Raw genomic sequence first — 23,253 nt, 5'->3', positions numbered from 1 at the left:
TTAGTTAAAGCTGGTGTTTTGGAACATGTGGACTTTAGTGATTATGCTGCTCCAATAGTAGCAGTTTCCAAACCAAATGGAAGAGTGCGTATATGTGGTGATTTCAAGATGTTGAACCAACAAATATCAATTGATCAACACCCATTACCAAGCCTTGAAGAGTTGCTAGAAAAGTTGAGAGGCGGGGTACACTTTTCCAAGATAGACTTGGCAGATGCCTACTTGCAACTAGAGTTAGATGATAATGCAAAGAAGTTGTGTGTCATCAACACTCAATGTGGTTTGTATCGCTACAACAGGATGTGTTTTGGATTGGCATCAAGCCCTGCACAGTTTCAGCGATGCATGGACTCAATGATTGCTGACTTACCTGGTGTTGCAGCATACTTGGATGATCTGATTGTAACTGGTAGCAGTGAGAGTGAGCACTGGTCTAATCTTGACAAACTCTTAGCTAGACTACAGGAGTATGGGCTCCGCATACAGAGAGAGAAATGCGAGTTCTTTAAGAACGCTGTTGAATACCTAGGTCACATAATAGACAAAAGCGGCAAGACTCCCTCGACCTCTGCAATAGAGGCTATTGAACAGCTTCCACGACCACAGAACTTACAACAGCTACAGGCGTTTTTGGGCAAGATCAACTACTATGGCTCATACATTGCTGACCTGTCTAGCAAAGCAGCCCCCCTCTACAAGTTTCTTCGTGAAAATGTCGAGTTTGACTGGACTGACGAGTGTGACAAGGCCTTCCATGTTCTTAAAGAAAGTGTCATCGAGGCTACCAAACTTACCCATTTTGACCAGAGTAAACCGCTGGTTCTAGCAACAGACGCATCTAACTTTGGAATTGGGGCAGTACTCCTACAAGAGGAAAATGGAGCTGAAAGACCACTAGCACATGCATCAAAGACATTGAGCGTGCACCAAAAGAATTACTCACAGATAGAGAAAGAAGCGCTTTCTATCATCTATGGAGTGACTAAGTTTAGACAGTATCTATATGGGAGACGTTTTACACTCATTACTGATCATAAACCCCTGGTTGCCATGTTTTCACCAGAAAAGAATATCCCCGTTTTAACAGCTCAGCGACTGCAGAGATGGGCCCTCACACTGATGGCTTATCAGTATGACCAGTATGACAAGATGAGCAGAGCTGTGAAATAAAAGTACAGAGTGTAGCATTAAAATACTATGTATATTTGTACGCTAATGTCACAAATCTTTTCAATAAGTTTTTCAGTAGTTATCTTATCCTATGACAGATATGTCGTGTCAATTTGAATTTTTTAGTTTTGTGTAAACGCGGCAAGTTACACATCATACTTATTGCGCAACATGAGTTTCGCAGAGTGCGAGCTGGTTTTCCGTCTTGTTAAACTTTTATTGGTGGATTCTCAGAATCAGTGGTACTTGATAGGGTTATGAGAACATTGTTTGTGTGAAAGTTTGTGTGGCATTTTTAGCCTTTTCTACTGAGAGACCTACCTTCTACACGAAGTAGACACACGAATCTCAACCGACCTTTCATTTCAAACCCCGAATGAAACACCAAACAAGTGTGGTCAGAATTAAAGGTTAATTTCAGCGCCGGCAAAGCAATTTGCTTTACTAATTTTTCTTTACATAAATCGAACATCAGCCGATATGTAACAAAAAATCAATAGACATGTACAAAACTCAACTTTAAAAGCGTTTCCTAAACATGAAGGAAACATACATGAAGGTGATGAGCATATAAAACATTTTTTTACAATTTGGTCATACCTAGAAAGATCTAATGATCAAGCACTGCTTGATTTTAACATGTTATCAGCCTTTTTATGTTACAGTCCTATCATATGATTAAAACAGTTCTGACTGAAGTTCTTTCATAATGATTGACACAAATGGACAAGATTGATATAATATGTTGCCCGTCGCGTGTCCGACATTTTGTAAATACTCTCATCGCAGATCAACCGAGACTGTTTAACAGTTTTCTTTTTGCTATAAGAGACTATTTCTCAAGACTACTTCTCAAAGCGTCTACTGTAACTATGTCTAAAGCTCACCATAGCAAGTCTGGAGGATGAGGATAATGAGTGACCCCAGTCAACTACAAGCAAAGGATCTAACGCTCAACAAATGAATAACGAAAATAAGATCCCTAACCCATATGAGACATGCGCAACCCATGAATACACGGAGCGCTATATTGTAGAAACAGGTAGAAACCAAAAAAGCAAGTCTGATTTTAATTGGATTAAGTGTGATGTATGTCAGTCATGGTATCATAATACATGCCAAGCTCACAAAACCACTGATGTAAACATTTATCTACTATTTATTTAACATGTATTTTCCGAATACTTCTGGAAAGCATTCGGGTATAAAACTGTGTTGTAGCCTTTGTTGATGGATTCAATTCCTAACACAAAACCTGAAAGCAAACAGGGTATCAGAGAATCAAATATCATTTCTCATGATTATTATTAATTCTTAACAGTTAGTTCAACGCTTCAATTAATAACTCTTTTCATGTTGTTAAGGTCAAACTCAAGGGTCACCTCAAACTCCTCCATCGGCAAGTGAAAGGCCTCGAGGGATCAATTCTGTTTCGCATACTCAGAAGGAGGCAGCTTCACCAGCTCAACATCTCAACACTCCACTTAAGCTTGCAGGTTTGAAAAACTTATTAGATTTGGCTAATCTAAAGGATTCCAAATGATTACTTCATGATTACTAAACTACAAATAGCACCGAAAGGTATCAAAAGGTTCTGTAGTATGTGTACTGAGCTGACAAAGTAAGATCAACTAACATCTGTGATTCCAAATGTCCAAGCTGTGTGGCATTGAAAAGATGATCATGTCAATTGACATGAAATTCGATAACTCTTGTAAGAAATCTGATGTGCAAATCGAAACCATGAAAAATTCCTGGGCTGATGTGACAAATGAGTCAACTTGCCACAAACATGAAGCTTGCCCTAGAAGCATCAACATCGATAAATGGAATGCTTTCAGCCGAGTTAGAAAAAAAGCGTACTGTATGGTCCCCTAAACAAAAACTGCTATGGAAGGTGCTGAGGAGATGCTGAAAAAAGACCTCCTCAAAAATTTTGATAAGCCAATCTCTGTTTTCAGACTGGGTCATAAGTATGAGAAATCACCCTATCAAGCTCAAGATCAGAGATGAAACTGAGACATGGAAATTCCTGAAAAGAGCTAACTTCCTTAACACAGAACAAAAATTCTGTAAATCAAATGTAAACAAAGAAACAAGAGACAAAAAATACAAGCTCAAAGAAAAATCTTGGGCCTTCAAAGCTGACAACAGCTATACACAGTATTGTATAAAAGATCTCAAAATACAAAAGAAAAAATCGGGAAACTGGGAAAAAAGCAAAACTAACATTTACAATAAGCCAGGGAAATCACTAAGCCTCTTTCTTACCAGCTGTAGAACTGCTAAAAGAAAAGCAACCCAAATCCCAGCCTCAACAAATGATTATGACATTATATGCTTGACTAAAACTCATATTGACTCAAGTATTGATAGTGAACATGTAATAGAAAAGACATGAGATATAAATGCGCATATCGGAGGAGTACTGATAGTCACAAAACATAATCGTCATGCTACAAAACTCAACTTGAACGCATATGATCTAGAAATGGTTGAAGTAATGGTGCCTCCTAACATAGTACTATGTTGTTTATCGTCCCCATGTGTTGTTACGAAATGGTGATGGTTAAACTGTGCTCGCTCAAAAATCTACAGGAAATCTCCTGACCACACTACAGTGATTGTCGGTGACCTGGAACCTTCTGGTATAAATTGGGAGAAAAACTTTTAGTAGACACTACTCATAAATCGTTACACAAAGTCTTATGGAAGTATTACCAGATAATCTGCAGTGTGCCGAAATGCTAAATGATATTTCCAGTCAGCTTTGTAATGATGAGAGTATAAGCAAACTACCGCTCCGACCCACTGACAACTCTTTAGAGATCATTTCGGAAGGTATTGTCAAACTCATACATGACATCCAAAATAAGAAATCCCCCGGACCTGACCAGATAAGCAAGTGTAAACACCTTATAGACCCGACATTGACAGCTGAATGTTTAGCATACAGAACACATTCCAAGTACTAATAGACAGCGATGTGTTACCTCATCAGTGGAAATCTGCCATGGTTGCTAATATAAACAAAAGAAAAAACAGAGGAGTGTTACCATCCGTGTTACTTTGGACTATTTTTTAACGAGTATCCCAAACAAAATGCTAGAACATATTTTTCTCTACTATCTCAACTACACCCTAGATCAGGGGTGAATAACTATTTCTCTCCAGGGGGCAAATGAGAAACAGAAAATATTGTGGAGGGTTGGACCAAGTTTGAAATCTACTCAAGTTATTAATTTCATTTCTACATTGAAATAAGTAAATTGTATTGTTTACAGAAGTTAGGAAGGGTACATGTATGTGTTATTGTTAGATAATGAAAGAGTGAGGCTGTTTTTTACGACAACTAAGTTATTGATTTAATCAATTTATGCAGTAAAACAAAAGTAAGTTTGCCACATTTTTGACTGTTTGTCTTTCACATCACCTTAAAGCTTTGTATTTAACATAACTTTCTAGTAAGATAACACAACAATGTAACATAACTCGAAACATTTTTATCAAACTGCCAAATCAATGCAGAAAAAACATAATTCAACATTTTTCTTGTTTATTGAGAGAAATCTAGCCTCTTTTGAGCTTTAACGAGAGCATCAAGGTCAAGTTGAATGTTTGAAGTGGAAATGTGAAATACATCTGACAGATGGTCATCAGTAAGAAAGGACCTGTGCTTGGATTTGCTAAACTTCATTACTGAGAATGCTTGCTCACATGTATCAGTAGATCCAAAAAGAACCAACATCTTCTGAGCGTGTGTCTTCATGTTTGAAAAATTCTTCTTCCTGCGAGATGAATAGCAATCCAGCAGTGATGCTGACTTGAAATGCTCTGCCAATACTGTATCTGACTGCAAGTCTATGAGTTCCAACTGAACATCAGTAGGCGCATTATCCACATCGCATGCAAAGGGAAAAGAAATCGGGTGCATTTCTTCCTCAATGTTTTTAAAATCATCAAATCATCTTGAAAACTCACTGTACAGGTCTCCTAACATCGATGAGTACCTACAGAGATGACTGGCTGATGGTTTGACTTCTTAAAGGCTTGACGAGTGAGTGAGAATTTTGTTCTCTAGTTGATTTGAAAGAAACTACAACTCTCTCATAAAAGCCTTGACCTGGTTACGCATTTCATGGAATAAAAAAGGCCCTTGCCTTACAGTTTAGTGTTCAGTTCGTTCAACAGTGCAATCACATCAACAGCAAATGCTAAATCTGCAATCCAGTCTACATCTAAGAGTTCAGGGATGTTTTGCCATTAATCTCACAAAACTCTTGAATCTCTGCTTTTAGGTCCCAAAACCTTTTTAACACTTTGCCCAAGCTGAGCCATCTGACAGCTGTATAGTACCGGATGTCACCGTGTTCGTTATCATGCTCTTCTAAAAGTTAAAAATAAAGTTAACTGTCTTAGGTACAACATCAATACAGTAATACTTCAACTTACGAGTGCTCCAACGTACGAGAAACTTGAGATACGAGCCAGCTTTCGAGCAAGTTTTAGCACCAACATACGAGCCATGTTTGAGATACGAGCACTTGAGTCAGTTGCCAAGTATGCCGGAGGTGTTTTATGAGAACAGCATCACTCTGTAATTTTCAACTGCTCAAGTTATACTGTTGTACCGTGTTTTTTGTGCACGATTTTCTGTGCAGAATTATGTGAATTAAACGTACTGTGCGTAGACCGAAAGTTTGCCAGTAAAATGAAAGATAATACAAAAAGCAAATGATAACAATTGATATTAAACGGAAAAATATTGAAAAATATGCAAAATGTGTATGCGTGATTGAGCTAGTTCGGCAATATGACAAAAATACATTCATAATTATCAAACAGAAGGATTATATTCAGGGCATTTAGTTCGCAAAAGGACTAACCATAGTTTCCAAGCGGTGCAGCGATCTTCACGACTGCTGGTGGCATTGGACAAACAATTGGCCAATGACAGCGTAACTGAAACGATGCTATGTGAAAAGGCCGGCGCTATCTATCCAAACTGTTTAATAGACATTCGGACAAGCTGGCTAGTGGTCGTGCATTAACCATTTGTGACGACACCTGTGTTCGTCCTAATCGCAACATGTTGCAAGGGCGACAAAGGCAAACGCCCTTAGATAGGCTTATCTTAAAACGGCCGGCTAGTCGTGAAAGCGAAAAAAGGAAAAATTTCTCACTAACCAGCAAGAAACTTCACACTATGAACGCCGAAGAAATTTTAATTACGTTTAGTTGAAAATGAAAGTTTGCTTTTAGGTTTGCTTCTAAGTTTGTCTTTTAACACTTTGATAAAATCCAAATTCATCAAAGTCAAATGTTGTAACGAAGGATAACTTATATCTCCCTCCCTGGCAAATGCGAGTGTTAACTGCTATTGTATGTATTTAATTTTACATTTTAATTTAACACATTTCCTTGCATTATTTTTTATTTGTTGCTTTTTGAAAGCAAGTGGTAAGTTAGGACAATAACCAACATGTTCTTTCTGTTACAATATCTTGTTTTGAGTGTTTTATTTGCATTTTACAGAGTATGGAAACCAATAAATATATATTTAATTGTTCTATATATAAATAAATTGCACCAACATGCGAGTAAATTGACATACGAGCTCAGTCTCGGAACGCATTAAGCTCGTAAGTTGAAGTATGACTGTAACATGGTTAAGTTTCAGCATTGACTTACACAACACATGCTGATGAATAATACAATGAATGAACACTAATTTAGGCTCTGCGTCAAATCACTTTATCTTGCATCCGTTTCAAAAGTCCTACATTTTTCCCGGTCAGATTAAGACAACCATCTGTAGTGACTCCTACCAGTTTGTCCCATTTCAGTTCAAGCTTGTCCATGCATGCAATTACTTCTGTGAACAAATCCCTCCCCACGATTGTTCCTTTCATAATTTAGCAAAAGATTCGGAAAAGGCTCAACCTTTCACAGCGTAATTCTTGATTTCAAGAAGGCTTTCAACAAGGTACCGCATACTTTTTCTCCAAAAATTAGACAGATAGATGGTGTAGACCTAAACATATGCCAATAGATACAAAGTTTTTTAAACAGATAGAAATAAGAAAGTGGCTATTATAAGGGCGCTATCTCATAGTATGGCAGTGACTTTTGGAGTCCCACAAGGCTTGATACTAGGGCCAACATTATTTCTTAGATGTATAAATGACCTCCCAAATGCTGTGTCGTGTAAAGTCAGTCTGTATACGGATGGTGTTTTTTAATTTGAAGTCAACAATGACAGAAAATCACAACGCTTTCAAAATTACATTGAGCAGCTCTATGAATGGTTTGTCAGATGGAAAATGCCCTTCAATGTTGATACATGTGACGTTATGGTTTTTGGCAAGGAACCAACCGATCAGCCAGCTTATACATTGGGCTGGTCGGAACTCCGTGAAGAAACAAAAACCAGACATCTTGGCATTCAAATACAATCAAATATAAGATTTGACAAACACATAGACAAGAAGATTGGGTCTGCCTGCAAGGTTCTAGGCTCTATCAAATACTCTCTCCACGAAGCACTTGAAAAGTACAAACTGTGAGAATACACCAATCTATGCAGACATTGAGTGTGGGATCTTGAGTATGGACACACTCTATGGGATCCTGCAGACAAAACCACTGTTAAATCGCTAGAATCAGTACAAAACAAAACTGTCAGCCTTATCACAAACATGAAGACAAAAGTGCAAGCTCAACTATAATTGTCATCACTAAGTGAGAGACATAAATTATACCGAATAACCCTACTTGTTTGGTATTACACATATATAGCGTTACACCACTAGTTCCGGTACATGCGCTAAATTGTACTATATTATTATTTTTCTGTTATCGAAGATTACAAGTATAAACAAAAAGACCGGTCTCTTCTGGTTTATGTTTCCAAATTGTAACACGCATTTTCTCATGCTATCAAATTGGAGCAACACTTAACATAGTGCCCCGAGTGAGGAAGCGACCATAAAACTTACAGAGATCAATACACCACACTATGGAGCAACTGTTAGCACCAAAACCGTTGGCGGATGGCCCTAACCTACCCAAAAAATGGCAGATCTTTAAATGAGATTTCGAAACCTTTCTCACGGCAACATCAAAGGACGCCGTTGAGAACAAAATCAAGATGGCTTACCTATTGAGAACTATAGGCCGTAGAGGCAATCAAATATAAGATTTTTTTAATTGGACAAATTGGCTACTGACAAATTAGTTTACAGCGAAATCATGACGAAATTTAATAACTACTGCAAACTGAGAATCAATCTCGTCGCCAAGACACACTCATTGCTGACATACAAACAGGGGAAAAAAACGATAAACAAATTCCTCACTAAACTACACGCTATTGAAAGACTAGGTGACTTGAAGGAGCTATATGACAGACTAGTGCTGTAAGCACTCATATTAGGTATTGACAATGACAAGATAAAAAGAAACTTTTTGATTTAAATGACACTGACTTAGACAGAGCTGTTGAATTATGTAGACGTGAGATGACTGCTATTGACTCCAGATTTATGACTGCGATATTAGAACCATCAACAGAACATGCTAACATAGACCGTAACACCGCTGAGAATAAGACTGACAAACCCAGACTGAGGAACACTTCTTGCTTCAGTAAAACAAACACCACAAGACCGTCAATGAACTCAAACTGTAGAAGTTTTGGAGACACTCACCGGCCGCGGTCATGCCCAGCATATGGCAAGACGTGCAACTATTACAAGAGTTCAACCACTTTGCTGCCTACTGCACATGCTGGAGACGTTCATCCAACCACATTGACAATCACACAGAGACCGGCAATCACGTGACTTGGAATTACTCATCAGACAATGACGTTGAATTACACAATGTATGTGCTATATTTACATCAATACGAGACCGTAAACTACTAGCCACTCTTACGATCGACCGTAAACTACTAGCCACTCTTACGATCAAACCGACTGAAACTGATTCTGAGTGCAGACTGGAATTTCAACTAGACACAGCAGCTACTTGCAATACCCTAAACTCATGTGACTATGACAAACTGGGCAGACCAAGAATAGAGCCCACTAAGACCATTCTGACTTTGTATGACCAAAGTCCTTGCACTCCTTTAGGCTGGAAACATATGGCAGTACAAAACAAACAGGGACAGTACATGACTCTGAGATTTCCAATTGTTAAAACAAGGCAGCATAGTCTTCTATAGTGGAAGGCGTGCCAAGAACTCAACCTACATGTACTTCAAATGGTACCAAACGACAATCAAGAGAATTTCAACTCTACGACTACTGACGAACACATTGACACGTTACTGACGGACTATGATGTCATTTTTACTGGACTTATATGACTCAAACAAAAGTATAAAATAGAACTCACACCTGATTCTCGACCAATACAAGTATGCCCTCGTAAAATGCCATTGTCTATGAAAGATGACCTCATAGATACCATTAATGATTTGGAGCAGCATGGAGTCTTTGCTAAAGGGGGATGAACCAACCGAATGGATCAGCCATTTACAGCCTGTATGCAAACCAAACGGCAAAACCAGGATATGTATAGATCCACAAAACCTCAACCAATGTATCAAACGCAATCATTCTGTTATGCCAACTCTAGATGTCATCTTACCACACCTGAACAATGCCAAATATTTCTCACTATGCGATGCTAAAGAAGGGTTTTACCATATTCTCCTGGCTGACGAATCTACTGATCTGACCACTTTCTGGACAAAAAAAAAATAAGTACTTGAGGAAGCCGTTTGGAATTGCCTCAGCACCAGCGGAATTTCAAAGATGACTGACGGAGGCTCTCGTAGGACTAGATGGCTTAACGGTAGTGGCTGACGACATTATTATCTATGGAACCACCAGAAAACAGCATGACTGTAGCTTACAAACCCTATTTGAACGTGCTCGGCAAACTGAACTCAAACTCAACAAATCCAAATTTTTTCAAGATGAACCACCATAAATTAGACACCTACTCACAACAGCGGGGCTTCGACCTGATCCTAACAAAGTGGCCGCTATCAGTAGAACGAAACCACCTACAACCCAGCAAGGGGTGAAACGTTCTCTAGGGCATGTGACATATATGTCTAAATTCATCAACAACCTGGCTGCAGAATTTGAACCTCTACGACGTTTACCCAAACATAACAACGAACATGACTTTCAATGGACTGATGACCAAACAAATGCTGTCAACCGACTTCAGACTTTGCTAACGGACTCCAAAACTTGACAGCCCTTTGACTGCAACAAACCTATCACTGTACAGACGAATGCTTCGACGGGTGGAATTGGGGTAGCACTTATGTAGCACACTTATGTAGTATATGTGTCCGCGCAGTCTGACTGATTTAGAACAGAATTATGTACCCCTTGAGCTCGAATGCCTGGCTATAGTATTTAGCACAGAATGTTTCGACTAGTATATTTTTGGACAGTGTAATGTAACTATCCACACAGACCATAAACCTTTAGTTCCTATTTTTTTAAATCCATACAGAAGGCTTCAAGGAGACTACAATGATACTGTACCTGCAACGATACCTTAAATAAAAGAGATTTGGCAAAAAGGGACTGAACAGGTGACTGCTGACTTACTACCACGTGACTCATACTTTGACTCGTCAAACCACCAGAGACTACCCGAACACATCTTTCAGATTGACACACAAACGACTGACTTTCCTGTTGACGAAGACTTGACTCACAAAATTCGAACAGCTACTTCACAGGACAATGAACTCAAAACAACTTATCCACTGTGGCTGGAATGCTCCTAAATGCACTATGTATTACAACTATTATCACTTCAGAGAGGAATTAACCGTTGAGAACAACATTGTACTCAAGAGAACGAATAATTATACCGAAGGTGTTGCAATGATGACTCCTTAAACTCTTGCACACTGGGCACAAAGGTATAAATCACACACAGTCTTTTGGCTAGGTATCACCAATGACAGTAGGGACTATATTGCAACACAACAATGACCACCCGTTCAGCTACAAGGGGTGAACCAACTTCCATATATGCATCCAACCTTGTATACTATTACAGTTTTCTCTCACGAAGTGTTAAAGATAGAAGGGTGGGTCAACAAATAATGAAGAATAACCTCAGCAGCATGCTGTAGTACTGTCTCAAACAATACACCATAGACATTTTCCCTTTTACACGGTCGGTGTTATCAGAGTGTTTTATGCTCCACGAGAGAAAAAAGAAAATCACATCTTGAACATAATAACAATGAAAACCGCTAGAATTTCGTTTATTTTTCAACGGTGACCTCGAGACGGTTGACTTGGTCTCCTACTGAAGGTGAGTGATTTTATATGGCAAGCGTGGAAGCAGCTAGTTAACGTGACCCGATAGTACACAACATCAATTTATGCAGAATATTGTGCTATTTGCTAAAACGTTTGCATAAGTCGTGACTGCATGAATGTTGAATTGTACCATTACTTTGCTAGTAGTCTTTGTCCAAGGCATAGGCTTTAGTACACCGCGCGACTTTCTGCCCATGTGATCGAGGGCCGATGATTTTGTTTTAAATAGCCTTAGATTGTTAACGCTGGCTAAAAGCCCTCACGGCGTGCTAATCGGTAAACTCCATTCGCGGTCTCAGGCAACTGTCAAACTCGTGTTGAGTTCTCCAGGTCTGATGAAGCAAAATACTGTAGTGATATGCAGTATTTTTGTGTCTGTTAGATTGGAAATTAATATGTACATCACGCGATATATACGTACATGTAAAAACGTTTGTAAGAAAATAATAACTGACAAGTTTTAGCTGTTCGAATGTTAGATGTCGCTGAAAGCTCGAATATCTTTTGTTGGTGTAGCCTATATAATAAAAAGATTCGTTATATAAATATTCTATATTGTGTCGTAATGATAAAATGCTCATTTTTCTTTGTGTCAAATGTTAACAACAAAGTCATAGGTTGCTGGCATTTTTTGGCTGTTTTTAAACGAGGAATACACAAGTATAAGTGCGTTATAAATGATGGTATAATAATGAATAGGATGGAGACAGAGTATCATTATAATATTAAGTATGGTAGAACAAGTATGAATCTTAACCATATTCAACATCTATAAATGTTTTGCACCTACTTACACAGATGTCAATATCGCTAAACAAAAGGATTGTTGCTCTGATGTAGCTCTCAATAGAAAAATGAAAAGCCGTACCATCGTAGATGTCATTTCTTAATATTGTTGCTATGAATCGAAAAAGACGATTGTAAGATTATGCATATACAATTTTGTAGACCACTGTTTGTCTGGCTCGCCCATATTCAAAGTTTTGTCAGCAGTTTCAAATTCCTGCTAATTTAAAATGCATTGATATGACCTGTTCCTTCACCCCCTTTTAAACGTCTTTTGCATTTGAACAATCTTAAAATTAACCAATTACAGTTATAAAAACTATCAAAGTTTGTATTTGTATATTTTAATCACAAAATACCTATTTAATTATGTTTGGTTTAATGTAAGACCACTTAAGAGCAACTTAATTTCGTATATTTCATGTTCTTCCAGTAATTTCTCTTTACAGGTGGTGCCTTATACTTCACAACAACAATCGTGACAAAACCATTTATATGGGCCAACATGGTTGCCTGAAATTTCCAGGTGGCCTTGAATTGATGAAAAAAATTCAAAGCCAAGAGAGCTGATGAAGTTTTATTAAAATTTTTCACTATATAGGATACTTAGCCTAATATATTTATAGCATTTTGCAATAAAAAAAATTTCAGTTTTGCAGCAAACAAAGGCCTACTTGTATATCTGATTTTTCCGTTAACAGCTATGGTAAATATGGCTATTCATAAGTTTTTAAAATTCTAGTTGTTTTACTAGGCATCGAAACACTGTAATTCTTATAATCCCATTCATTCATGTTTTCATCTCAGCTCATTAAGACTCCAATTTAAAACATAGCAATAATGTTGATATTGAGAGAAAATACACAAATATCTTCCTGTACATCTTTTGATACAAATGGGATGTATTAAACTACACTCAATTTTATTTTATATACAGATACTGTTTAGTAGACAAAATTCATATAAAGCAAAATCATCTAAGTGCAGGAGCGCAACTGTACTCACTAAAACAACTGCATTATATCAAACGATATGAAAAATTCAATGTATAAACAAAATTTTACGTAATAAACTTAAGGAGCTACACCTCGGGGCTTTCCTCAATGAAACTTTTTTATTTGTTTCTCTCTGCTACCAAGATTTCTGGTTGCTTAATTTATGGTGAATAAACCATGAATTAAGCAACCAGAATAACAAGCAACTAGAATAATCTAAATGGAAAGTTTCATAAACTTACTCAAACAGTCTACATGAAGTTTAAAGTCATTCAGAAGAGGATCTATTATTATTTTAATATTCGGCCAGGTGATGCCATGATTTCTTTCAGTTTCAATCAGGTAGCCTGCAAGTAGGTGTTAAAGAAGCTGGTTCTCAGCAACCAGAAATCAAATATGCCTGGGAAGTTTGAACATAATTGGACCAAAAAAGTGGAAACGCATAGCGTTTATGTTGAATAACAGGCACACACAAATAGTGACAAAGTGTGATCTGTTAATATAGATTTTTAATTACTTCGTTTTGTCTTACACCTTGAAGCATGAATACCATATGCCAAAGATTACCGTATTTTTTTGATAATAGTTTGGCCTGGGGTGCACCTTATACTCTGAAGCAACCTTTCGTGAAATTTTTAAAACGTTATTAATGAAAAGGCTGTTGGTGGTGTTTGATTTTATCAAATAAGTTTCCCAAAAAGATTTGATCTATATTCTACTGCGACTTATATATGTTTTTTTTTCCTAATCATATGGTAAGTGTGACCTGTACTCCAGGTCGACCTGCAGTTTGAAAAGTATGGGGTTCCAGCCGTTGAGAATAATATTTGTAGAAAGTTTACTTCATCATTTGTTTAAAACAATGGTATTGTGAGATCATCTAAGGGCGAGGTTGGAGTGTACTATTTCTTTTATCACTTGAACATCCAGCTTTTAGGAAGTCTCGGTAAGAAATTGATTCGTTTTGATTTTTGTATGTAATTTTTTTGGAAGGTGAATTTTGAAAGTAGAAGCTGCAAGCAACTGCACTCGTGGAAACTACTGTGCGACTATTTTATGTAGCCTTTTTGCATCATTGTCTCAAGAGAATGGATTCTTTTAGTGAAAGAAAATTCTTCTCGATATCCCAAGACATGACGACTCAAGTCTCTATAAGGTCGGCAGTGTTTGAGAGCCTCCATTCTATACTCTCCGCCAACAAGGAGGAAAGAGATGCCGGTGAGGAGAAGCTCAAGGTCTTGGAGGTCACTGAAGGTCAGCTTGTATGATTCTATTTGCCATAGTAATAGAAGTATTATGTTCAAACAGTGCCAGCTTTGACTAGCATAACTTTTATAATTTCTTTGGCATCTGACTTGATTTGGTCCCTTGTAATAAGAGTTCTTTTAAATACAGCAGACACTCCAATAATGTAAATTCCACTTAACGTAAGTTTTATGTAGGGTTTCAAATTCTGCCTCGTAATACGTAGAAAGTTCCATATAACTTGAAGCGTTATATAGATCGAAGCCCTCAAATTCGGATTAAAAAACAAGAGCCTCATAATTAGGATTGAAAATATTGTTTTTCCCTTGCCGCTTAAGACAGGAAATAACATATAGAAGTATCTCTATTATATTTATACGCTACTAGTATCTAGTACTACCTAAATACTAGTACTTTGGTACTAGTACCAAAGTACTAGTGTTACCAAAGTAGTATGTTGGTAGTACTAGATACTAGTACTACCAAGTACTATCCAAGTACTAACCAAGATATCTTCGGATATCGAGAAGAATCCTCCTTTGCTAAAATAATTTGTTCACTTGTGAAACTCATGAAAAAAAACTACATGCGAAGTAGTTTTCCATGTGATGCAGTTGCTTGCAGCCTCTATTCAGGTACAAGTACCAAAATACTAGTACTTTGGTAGTCTAGTGTGCTGTGAGAGAGTGTAATTTCAATTGACATAATCATGGACCATAAACCAAGTGAAAGTGATAAAAGAGTAAAGTTGTCAAGACAAACCAGTAATATCACAGTTACTGTACAGTCAGTAAATTACAATTAAAGTTTATTGTCTTCCTTTTTGAAGGGCCAAAGTGGTGAGTTTGGTAAGATCTTGGAATGGATTAGGAAATTTACATTTATCTTACTGGTCATATAACATAAAATCCCACTAGCGTAACTTTAGGATATTGTAACACAGGTGGATGTTTGAGAGGCTGGTTTCAGGAATCAGATAGTTTAGAAAATAAATATTTTTAGCTACTTGGCGGAAAGCACGAGGCGTATGCGTGTGAAGTTTAAATGAAATCCGCCAAAAAATTTGGGAATGCATGATTACAAATGTTTACAAACAGACACACAATGACAATGTAGGATAACATAGATTACATTACACATTGCACATTTTGGAGAGATCATTTGCTCTAACGAAGCTCCCTATTACAATGTTGCCAACAGTTCATCAATTACCATCTAACGGTTTCAAGTTTCAAAATTCTGATCATTGGCATTCCCTTACCTCCAGATTCTGGAATTGTCTTCAACAATTTTAGATTATGGACTGGTGCTTACGGAGATCTGCATCGATGTTAATGAATCGGCAGCGATGAAACAGTTAGCGGCAGTGATTTTGAGACAGTATGTCGATGTTCATTGGTCAGAGGATGCTGAGAAGTTTGCACTTCCAGAAACCCCACCTCATGTGAATATTTCGTTGTCAGCTCCTCAAATTGTTGCTTGCGTATTGCTTGTGGTGACAGCCGCCATTGATCTGGTGATAATTAGCTGCTATGTACTTTTGGATTGCCGGCAGCTTCCTTAGCAACTGTTTCACTAGTAATAGTACTTCTAGGTGTACTTGATACTTTTACATGCTGCGAAAGTGTTAGTAACTGTTAGGGTTACTTCTATATAGTCTCTAAAACAAGGTTTCCATTTTAGACCTAGTTTATTGCAGTCATAGCGGGTTGTTGAGGCCCTGCGATAAGCACCCACCCTGAGATTGTATAGCAAAGTCAACCTTCATCGCATTCAACCAACTAAGTCTGCGCTTTTAATTTTTGCGCTTAATATTTGGTAAGGTGCAACCAATATATGTAGAATACAGCACGGTTGGGTGACAGCCAAATTGCAATAAATTAACAATCAATATCTGAACTTTCCGAACTTCTATTGATAATTGAATTAAACAATTATTTTCAGTTCAAATTCAATTAAGTATGGAATTACCAAATTAGTGTGAAGATTAACTGCATCAGTAATTAAATTAACAAATTAATTCATATTCAAAATATCTTATTAAATTACTGTAAAACCTCTAATTGAATGCCACCTCTATTTGACCGCCACCTTGACAATCTTTGATTTTTATGAACCCATAATATCAAGTGATCAGTAGAAAAGTGTCCACAAAATCGTATTAATAATGAATTTTTCACATCAATAACAGTAAATTTTCTCATTGTCCAACTCTTGTAAAGCTTTTTGCTTATTTCTCCGTTAAAACATTGAAAGCAACACCATAGAAATAATTAATAACTGTCTCAAGCTAATAGTAGTTCATTGTTTAATGCGGTCTTGATATTTCAAAGTACATGTATAAAAAGTACGATTTAAATTCACGATGGTAGATGAACGACCAGTTTTAGGCCAAAGGTTATGTTTACTGAGCAAAGCTTTTACGCATTGCATTTGTGCTAAATGCAGCGTGTAAAGGTTTTGCTCTGCCAAAAAATTGTTTGCACACTAGTATCGACTAGTTCAACAGTGCAGAAGGAAAGTTGAAGCCAAAAGACATTGTGGAAGGTGTTGGACAACCAGAAGATGTTCGTTCCATCGAAAGCAATAATCAGAACGTATCTTAGCAAACGATGCAAATATTTTCGCTTTAAAACGTTAATTTTGGTTTGTGCAGTTATTATAAGTATGGTTCGTTTATGTCACTTGATCATGAATATATATTTGTAGAATTTGATAGGTTACCATTATATAACTTGTAAATTTGCAAATTTATAGCATTATTATTTGTTAGCATCATTGCGGTAATCTACTCTTACAATATATTGTTGCTTGTAAATTATCTTTTATTGCATATAAAAAGCTATTTTTGGCTGCAAACTGCAGCAAACATATCAATCAGTGCAATAGGCTTTTATGCAGCATCTGTAAATATAGATATAAAATAAAAATATGTCTCCAAATTTAGAATTAAATAAAAATTGAATGCTCCAATCAATTGAAAAGCAGGACACAGGCTATAATATGATCGCAGGTTAATCGCAAGCAATTGATATCAACTGGTAGAGATATTTCTCGGTTTTTCAATGTGTATTTATTAAGAGATCTTTGAAAAGTTGGAAATAAGTTAGCAGATTTATTACATCAAAAATTTTTAATATCTCTCCATCAGAAAAAGAGCAAAATATAGGTGACATGCGCTTCGCCCGTAAGAGGACTAAGTTTATCTTATAAAAATTCTAACGAGCCATTTGAAAAATACAACGCCAGCCTTTATTTGAACCACCGCCTCCAATTGACAGCCACCATAGAGGAAGGGTTGAAAATTAGAGTGCCATGGTGTTCAATTAGAGGTTTTACTGTAATAAATTACTTTGTAAAATAATTGTATTAGTAATTAAATTAATGAATTGAATAGGGATTAAATTGAATTATGAATTAAATTGTCAAATTACTTTGTTAAATAAGGGCACTAATATTTAAATTAGTAAATTAATATTTTTTCAAAAGCTGAATTTCTCACTAAATTATCAAATGAGCATCTGAAAAACTGCATCACTAGTTAAATTAATAAGTTATTTGCAGGAATAACTGCATTTATCATTAAATTTGGACTTAACATACGTACTTAAGGAGTTTGCATTCAGTTAAAATAAAACTGCTAATTAATAATATAATGAGTAATTTAATGCAATTGTTAATTCACATTATCAGTTGACCACAACCATGGAATGCCAAAGGCAGAGCAGTCATATGCAATTACCTCAGTAATGAATATACATAATACAAGTAATACTATTGTTTAAATAAGAAAACTAGATATTTTAGACAAAAGTATAAAATTTTACTGATAATTAATATTGTGTCTTATACCAGTAATTAGTGTAGGAATTAAACCCTTGTTCCTCTTTCAGATAAAAGTGGCCATTCGTTCACTGATATTACGGGGCCTGACTGAGCTGGATAGTAGAGTGAGGTCCATCGTAGCATATGTGGTCTCATCGATAGCTCACTGGGACTGGCCCGACCAGTGGCCAGAGCTATTTGATCTTCTTATGCAAGCTTTGCGTAGTGGAAACAAAGACGCTGTACACGGAACTATGAGGGTCTTGACAGGTACTGTAACATTGACGGGGTCTTTGGTTCCGGGCATAGATATAATAAACCCTTATTATATCTATTATTATATCTATGGTTGCGGGTCTCTTTTCTGGGTTGTCTCTGAAACATACCGTACTTTTCGGACGATTAGCCGCTACTTATTTCGGATAATTTGAGCCATGCGGCTTATATAAGGGTGCGGCTATTCTTTGGTTTTTTCTTTCATCGCTAGGGAGCACTAGCCAGAATCTCTGGTTAGTGCGCCACTAGCAGTGAAAGAAAATACGAAACAATGCCTAACAGTACTGTTCCGTTAGGCACTAGGTTAAAAAGCGTCGGTTAATACGAAACAGTGCCGTTAGACACTGTTCTGTTTTAAAACGGAAAGTTGCTGCCGTGTTAAAAAGCACCGTCCTGAGTTCTGCGGCCTATACAAAGGTGTGGCCTATGTATTGCTTTATTATCGCTTTTTGGAAAATAAAGCATATGCGGCTTATATAGGGGTGCGGTTTATAGTCCGAAAAGTACGGTACGCGCTTAACATGTGAATTAAAGGTTGCAACATATTGAAAAAGTATAGAGTGAATTCATTGTCAAATCTGCAGGCATGTATTAGTATATTTATCCCTTATTTATGACATTTATTTATTACATGTATTTGTTGTGGTCGACTAGCTGATCATCTGGTGGTAGTCTTTATTATAATAATATCTGTCTGTCTGTCCAGAGCCACACTAAGAACATTAAAATAATAATTGAACCGAGATATCAGGTTTCCCAGCTAAGCTACCATCTGCACCACTCCATCACCTTTTGACGTTTAAGAATAATTGTGCACACACTTATTACAAATGATGATCTCTCTGGGTGCACCTTACTGCCTGGCTAACAGTGCTCATAATGCAATCCGAGGTACATTGTGAGAAGGTAGTTCTACTTAGAATGAAAGCTTGGTCGCTTCAAAGTAATATAATGCTATTTAGAGTAAAAATTGTTTTAATAGTATCATTATTAAAATGAATATTTTATATACTTGTATCGGGCAGTTCATAATCATTTTTAAAGGCAAAAATGTTTTACATTTGGTACCAAATGAAGTATATATATGAATAAACAAAAGGAAAGGTATTGCCATGGGGTGTCCATAAACGCACAACAAAGGTTTATACAAGGACTTTAAACTGGTAAGCTTAGATATAGATTTTTTCGATATTAAAAATATACAATTATATTACGAGCACAGTTATAAAATTTATTTGTATGAATGCCAAACTAATGTATGCTCAGGTTTGACACCTCCCATTTATTGCATGGCTGACGTTAGTATTCGCATTTCACTATGTCTATGGGTTTTCTCCACTGCTTTAGCACTGGCTCTCAAGTTTGCTGTTGGCTTGGAAACTCGTTGCTTTGAATAGATCTTCTTTTTGTTCCCATTTAGCTCGAGCTGCAAATCTCATCTGATCATAGTGGGATGGGGCACGACTTGGAGTTTCCCATAATTTTTTATATTGATGAATAAGTTCTTAGGTTTTGTAATGTTAAAAAACTTGCAAAGATTTAATGGCATGAAACTCTATTTGACACAGAATAATTTTTTATAGTAGTTGAGATATGAATTGATATATTATTTTATCTGAAATTTATAACTTTGCTTGCATTAAAACATGAGAAAGCAACTCTGCACTCTAAAGGAAAGGAGTGTCTGTCCATGCAGAACTGACATATCTGCTATCTTGTTAAGACGTGTCAGAGTTTTTTGCATTCTTCCATGCGGTTGTATTCTAAGGATTATATTTCAGTAATTTAGCGACGAAAAAACATTATTCCATAAAGGTAAACATTGTTTATGAAAGCAAAAAGAATTAATGTTGCTGGCTGGAAGAGAAACCCAACTATGCACACTCTCAATGCCCAGGTATCATTCATATATTAACACACTATTAGAGTAACTACATTGCTTTCAATGCACTGCTAGTCTTCAGTTTTTTCCCATTTTGCAGAGTTCACAAGAGAAATCAGTGACACTCAGATGACTCAGGTAGCCCCTGTTCTCTTACCTGAGCTATATCAGGTGTTCGTAGCCACAGGGCAGTACAGCAATAGATCGAGATCTCGGGCTGTAGTTATCTTCACCACATGCGCCAATGTCATCGTAACCTTGAGTCAGATTGACAAAGGCTATATGAAGCAGCTGCTCGTGCCGGTGCTCTCAAGGTTTATTGAGGCGTTCATTGAGGCTCTCACCTCTAGGAATGTTGAGGTTACAGACACTGGGATTAAGACTGAGATAATGAAAGCTCTCGTAGTCCTGATCAAGAACTGCAGGCAACAAATCGCTCAGCATTTCAAGGCTATCGTTGCGAGTGTGTGGCAGACTCTGGTTGACTCTTCTGCTAGGTAAGTTATTTAGTTGTCACTATGGAGGTGCCGGTCATAGGAGTCAGGTAACGATGGTCAGGACTATTTGCCATCTAAATTACATAACAAATAGTGCCTTTTTATGTTTTTGGCTTTCTTTCATACTTTGAGTGAAACTGCTAGTAAGCTCTACTAACTTATATGTAGTTTGCACATAGTAACTTTATATAGCTGTTGAATGCAAGAAATATAAGAATTTGTCAAATTGTCGGGATGTGCAATGCAATACACAGACAATTGTACCTGATAAAAAATATGTGAAAAAATCAAATTTATCAAAAATATCATTAAAATAATCAAGAAAATTGATTTAAATCGAAAAAATTCGACTTTTTCAAAACATGATTTTTTTCTAACCCTGCATGTAAATCTTTTTGATTCACCTTTATACTCTAGTTTACTATAAAAAAGGTTTTGATGCATTGAAGAAACCTAACTGGCTTTATCGTACTCCAGTTGAAGCACTTGTGTTCATTTGATACAAATTGCAATATCCAATAAAAATGCTAAATCAAATTAAAGTTGGCAATTTCTTACATGAAGTTGTTTAATGCAGTCCCACTGAGCAGATAACTCCGCAAATTCTCCGATTTTGTTGCTAACTCGTTTTTTATTTAGAGTCCACAATTGTGGTTTGTAAATTGTGAAAAGACATTTTATGTGAGCCTAGGTCAGATTTTATGATGCAGTTAGAGTATGTTTAGATTTCTTCAAATATTTTCTGACTCCTCTTTTAATATTTTTATTTTTTGATATTTCTCGGCTCGATTTCTGAGTTATCATTCAATCTTGCTTAGATTTGTTTATTTTCTTTCACTAGCTAATTCAGAGATGACTTACACTTATTAAATCTCATTTTGATATCCATTTCTTATAATTACTCCCTGTAGCTGTCACTCGGTGCTATTCTCTAAGTCATTATCATTGTCGTATTATGCATTGTTTTCATATTGTAATCATCCATATTTTTGCTCCAAGTTAGGCATGTACGAATAACTTATCTTTTATGCTGGAAAATTGAATATTCTTCTGAGTGAGAAATCATGGTTGAAGCAATGTCGAATGATTCCATAATTTTAGCCTGTGATCCTCCTTTCGTTGATCCCAGGTTGAGATACTACTGTTCTTTGTGAATATTTTTTGACGTATTTCCAACTTCCGCATGCTTTTGTAATTACTATATATCAGTGCTTATGAAGTACAGTAGCAGAGTATATGTTACGGTACTTCATAAACACTATTACTGTTACTATCTGTTACTGTTTGAATAGGTACCTTCAAAACAATGTCTATGACGGTGCAGAAGGAGACGATCCTGTAGATTCAGATGGTAAGTTCTCTATAATTTTACAGTCTTGCAACTCTCGCAGCTCTTTCAATATTTGTCGTTTCTAAGTCTACAATTGTGATGGTACGGTGTTGCCATATGATGCTCTCACATGTTTGAATAGCTAGTTAGCGTAAATATTCCTTTAGATAAGTAGTTTTTAGTATTCTCAGGTTTGTCCGCAGATTAGAACAATTACGACTGCAAGCTCAAGTAGAACTAGCACCTGTTTGTTGCAGAGTCACTTTAAAGTTATTGGAATTTATTAATTATATGATTACATCATAATTTAGATTACCGTAAGTCCTCATGCTCAAGCCGCGCGGCTTGTGCTCAAAACCAGATGATTCACGAAAGAAAAAATAATCCTCCAACAAGCCGCGTATGCCCACAGACCGCGGCTAATGACCGAGGTTTTGTCATCCTAGACCCCCTTCAGGAGCGAGAGTGTTGAGAAGGGTTTCGTGATACCCAGTACTCTTGAATAAGAAAACAGGCTACATCAGTACATGTGAAAAGAATTTTCTTTTACTTCCAAGTTCGAATTAAAATTTCTAAACCCTTGCATCAACAACTTTTTGTCATGTCTCAGCTAAATTTTTATTGCGCTGTTAGAGGGCTTCACGTTTATGGAAATATGCGGTCAGGAATGAAATGGTTTTAATGACCTACGACTGTGGTGAGTTAAACATTAGCAATAAATTCTTCGCTAGTCTAAAGTATTCCATAAACATGACCCTGAAAATAAACGAGTAGGTCGCCAAAATCCCGTACATAAAATTGTATCATGACTGCGGTTTTATGGTTATAGCGCGGAACTGAGCAAAGACCGCATTTATCGAGAAGCCGCCCTAAGCCT

General features: G+C 36.7%; 3 protein-coding genes across 5 annotated transcripts in view; 1 reads left to right on the top strand and 2 right to left on the bottom strand.

The window, feature by feature from the left end:
• Positions 1–11,743, bottom strand: part of LOC137387348 (uncharacterized) — a 30,782-nt gene extending 19,039 nt beyond the window's left edge. Inside the window, exons 1-2 of one of the 3 annotated variants that reach the window (XM_068073741.1) lie at positions 11,677–11,731; positions 795–864 (exon numbers count right to left, since the gene is read on the bottom strand). The gene's annotated coding sequence lies outside the window, so the exon portion shown is untranslated. Of the gene's footprint in view, positions 1–794; positions 865–2,057; positions 2,077–11,676 lie in introns of those variants that run through there. The other 2 variants (XM_068073740.1, XM_068073742.1) reach the window with 2 other exon arrangements.
• Positions 4,727–5,104, bottom strand: LOC137387968 (general transcription factor II-I repeat domain-containing protein 2B-like). Its single transcript, XM_068074485.1, has one exon. It carries the CDS (start codon positions 5,102–5,104, stop codon positions 4,727–4,729), a length of 378 nt encoding a protein of 125 aa, XP_067930586.1.
• A 2,685-nt stretch (positions 11,744–14,428) lies between the features above and the next one.
• The window catches only part of LOC137388780 (importin-9-like), a 31,482-nt gene continuing 22,657 nt past the window's right edge, over positions 14,429–23,253 (top strand). The window contains exons 1-5 of the mRNA XM_068075231.1: positions 14,429–14,575; positions 15,862–16,010; positions 18,460–18,661; positions 20,650–21,046; positions 22,339–22,397. Coding sequence (XP_067931332.1) covers positions 14,455–14,575; positions 15,862–16,010; positions 18,460–18,661; positions 20,650–21,046; positions 22,339–22,397 — 928 coding nt within the window. The 5' untranslated portion in view covers positions 14,429–14,454. The remainder of the gene's footprint in view (positions 14,576–15,861; positions 16,011–18,459; positions 18,662–20,649; positions 21,047–22,338; positions 22,398–23,253) is intronic.

The sequence above is a fragment of the Watersipora subatra genome, chromosome 2 (assembly GCF_963576615.1).
Source record: "Watersipora subatra chromosome 2, tzWatSuba1.1, whole genome shotgun sequence".
In the NCBI taxonomy this organism is placed as follows: Eukaryota; Metazoa; Bryozoa; class Gymnolaemata; order Cheilostomatida; family Watersiporidae; genus Watersipora; species Watersipora subatra.
Note: the sequence above shows the minus strand (reverse complement) of the source record. Positions and strands in the feature narration are given on the sequence as shown.